Source organism: Haematobia irritans, chromosome 3 (genome assembly GCF_050003625.1).
Source record: "Haematobia irritans isolate KBUSLIRL chromosome 3, ASM5000362v1, whole genome shotgun sequence".
Classification (NCBI taxonomy): Eukaryota; Metazoa; Arthropoda; class Insecta; order Diptera; family Muscidae; genus Haematobia; species Haematobia irritans.
Window position 1 is genome coordinate 106212038 of NC_134399.1, and position 3531 is coordinate 106215568.

General features: G+C 33.8%; 1 protein-coding gene across 1 annotated transcript; it reads right to left on the bottom strand.

Annotated features, from left to right (window-relative positions):
• Nucleotides 1-208: 208 nt before the first annotated feature.
• Nucleotides 209-2026, bottom strand: LOC142231133 (membrane metallo-endopeptidase-like 1). The gene has a single exon (XM_075301752.1). It carries the CDS (start codon nucleotides 2024-2026, stop codon nucleotides 209-211), a length of 1818 nt encoding a protein of 605 aa, XP_075157867.1.
• Between the last annotated feature and the right edge of the window lie 1505 nt (nucleotides 2027-3531).

The following is a 3531-nucleotide window of genomic DNA, read 5'->3' on the forward strand; positions in this document are numbered from 1 at the left end:
ATTGTAATTCAAGAGTTTTTGTAAAAGTACAAAAAATTGTCTCCATTAAAAGTATTTGTATCTGGAAATGCAAACCTTTATATAGCTCCCAGCAAATTTGAAGTAGTTGAGAGTCTACATAGTGGTGAAGGGTATAATATAGTCGGCTCCGCCCGACTTTAGAATTTACTTACTTGTTTTTTATTAAATTTTCTCGCTAATTTAAATTTTATTCAAAAACTTTAATAAACTTATGCATTTTACAATCATAAGCCGAATTAAATTCGTTCAAGTGAAAAAGCAAATTTTGGAAAGTATCGGGACTTGCAAGCCAATCACAATAGTATTGAGCGGCGTTGAGGAAAAACAATTGCTCCAAAGGCATATCCATAAATTCGGCAATCGAATGATATTCATTCAGAGAATCCGCTGAATCGGAAAATAACACATTATAGGAACTATAAAAGCTTCCTATGCCAGCAATTTTCTCCACATCTTCACTACTAATGTTTATTAAATCAAGGGCTGAATAAATTTCACGGGCCATAATGGTACCAATTGAACTTTGCTGAAAGAATTTATCATAATCCCAATGATATAGGGGTGGACGTAAGAGCTCACTGGGAACTATTATCAAATTGGAAGCGTCCCAATACATTGATTTCACATCCATTCCAGTAAAATAGTTTTCACTTGCATTAAAGAATTGATTGACATTTTCGATGTTAAGATAAGGCGATGGCTTATGGGACTTTTCAAAATAGAATTTCATTAATTTCATATGATTATCATAGTAATCGTGATTGCTCAAATTCAAACTACCATAGAATGATTCCAAACTGTGAATGGCATCATCACGAGGTAAATTTCCCACTTTGAATAGGAGTTTATCGAATTTGGCCAACTGTTGGGGTGTTATAAAGCCACTTTTATCCGACTGCAAGGTTTGCTTAATGTTCTTCAGAATTTTATCAAAGATTTCATGTAAATAGGGAATTTCCTTTTCCACTTCAGGATGCAAATGCTCATAGACCCAATGCATGGCCATAGGCATAAGACCTCTGGTCGATTTTATACAATCCTTTGCGGAAGTGTGTTTATAAGTCCAAAACATATGCAAGAGGAATCTAATTTCCAAATAACGTTGAAGGAATTTCTCATCATATTCATTGAGAAGGGCCTCTAAAGCTTCCATATACATCATATCACCCACAGTCACTTCCATATGGGAATCCACAGATTTTTCATTGAAAACAATTTCAAGATATTTCTTTATCCAGGTCAATGGTAAATCTTTGAGCTGTGTCACTTTTTTGCTCTCCATTTCTCCGATTTCCTCGATTTCATCTAATTTTCTCAATAAATCTTCAAAATCACTGATTTCTGAATAGAAATCCACAAATTGTTGAACATTTGGAGGATAATTCATGGTCTCATTTAAATCTTCCAAATGGTGGTGCAATACGAAATAAAAATCATCATTTTTTGTTATATTGATCATCATCGTTGTGCTTTCACTTGCCTGTGGATACATCATTTCACTAATAAAATTTTTATTCAATCCATATTTACGCATTATGGCCAGAGTGCGAACCCAATCATAGGAGGTTTCTGTATCATTGGCTGGCGTCAGTAAAGCCCATATAAATCCTTCATGCTTCTCCAACCATTGCATATAGGGAAGAGCCTTAAATACGTTTTCCTTTGTACAGGATGTATAAAAGTCATGAGCTTTCTTTACAAATTCTGGCTTATCATCCATCGAAGTATTCTCCATAAAAGTAAGGAATTCCATATTTACTTCATAATCGATCATTTCAATTACTGATGTATAGTTATCTCTTTCAGCTTCATGGCCACTACACCAATTACCACAGGCATATTCATAGAAATCCAAACAAGGTTTATTTTCTTTATTCATTGAACTAAAAAGTTCTTCACGATGCTTTAGATTATAGTCATGGTTGGGTCCACTCGTATTGATCGTCTCGCCTTGGGACAATCCTATGACAATTGCCAATACAAAAGAGATCTGATGGGTGTTCATCGCCCAGCCCAAATACTATATAGCTGTTTATTTATCCACAACACTAATTCTTCAATACGCAATATGCACTACTGAAGAATATGCAATCGTCGTTAGAATTTATAGGATTATTTGGCAAACGAAACACACATGCTATATTTCATATCAGTGTTTGCCATTAATTCAGAAAGGTCAGTTGAGAAGAACCTTGACCAAGGAACGGATCTTTAATTTAAAGGTGATAATCACTGCTGTTTTGTTTGTTTTATAGATAATGCAGAGATTTAGCTAGAAATAAGTAATAGTGGTCACATTGAAACTTATGTACCTCCTTTAGTTCGGTCCGTTCGAATCTTAAGTGCCTACACCAATAGAAAACATCATGAACGGCGTGCTCATTTCAAAAAGATCCATTCATGACAGTGAATCAACACACATGTGGGTCCAACGGAGAATGGACGGGATCAGTCTGACAAGTATAAAATAACACCATGTGTTGTCAAAACAACAACCACTGTTCATGATTTGAAAACGTAATGGTTACCCAGCAAAAAGGCGTCTCCAAAAAAGTAATGAAAATGTTCTTTTTGGATCCGGAAGTGGTGCAAAATTGACGCTGAAGCAATGATATTAACATGGGCTTGTCATAGGACGGAAGTCCTCCATTTCCACAGCTGTTGCACTGAATTTGCATCACTTCTTTAGGTGTGATCCGAATTCAATGTTTTGGATGCAAATTAAAAAATTCCGCGATATTTTGTCAAATAAATAATTTTTATAATTTGTTATAATTTTTAATGGATTCTAAAGCTTGTCGGAAACGTTTGACCTCAAATATTTTCAAAAATGCACAATTTTTTCAGATTGGATTTACCATTTTTTTCGACAAAATTTAAATTATTTGTACCATTTTATGAATTCGTACACTGTTTTTAACCTATTTGAAACAAAACAAGTATATACGGCCTAAGTTCGGCCAGGCCGAAGCGTATGTACCCTCCACCATGGATTGCGTAGAAACTTCTTTTAAACACTGCCATCCACAATCGAATTACTTGAGTTGCGGTATCTTAAAACCTCCTAACACCGTCTTCTAAATTGTAAGTAAGTCCATACGTGGTATATATTAAATCAAAAAAGACCGACTAAATACGTCTATAATTCAGTTAGACAAAATTTTTTTATAGAAATAAAATTTTGACAAAATTTTCTATAGAAATAAAATTTTAACAAAATTTTCTATAGAAATAAAATTTTAACAAAATTTTCTATAGAAATAAAATCTTCACAAAATTTTCTATAGATATAAAACTTTAACAAAATTTTCACAAAATTTTCTAGAGAAATAAAATTTTGGTAGATTATTTTTGGCTCGAGTGGCAACCATGATTATGAACCGATATGGACCAATTTTTGTGTGATTGGCGATCGGCTATATATAAATATAGACTGATATGGACCAATTTTGGTATGGTTGTCAGTGGCCATATACTAACATCACGTACCAAATTTCAACCGAATCGGAT

Coding starts and splice junctions, on each gene's coding strand:
- LOC142231133 (XM_075301752.1), bottom strand. CDS start 2,026: ATGAACACCCATCAGATCTCTTTTGTATTGGCAATTGTCATAGGATTG.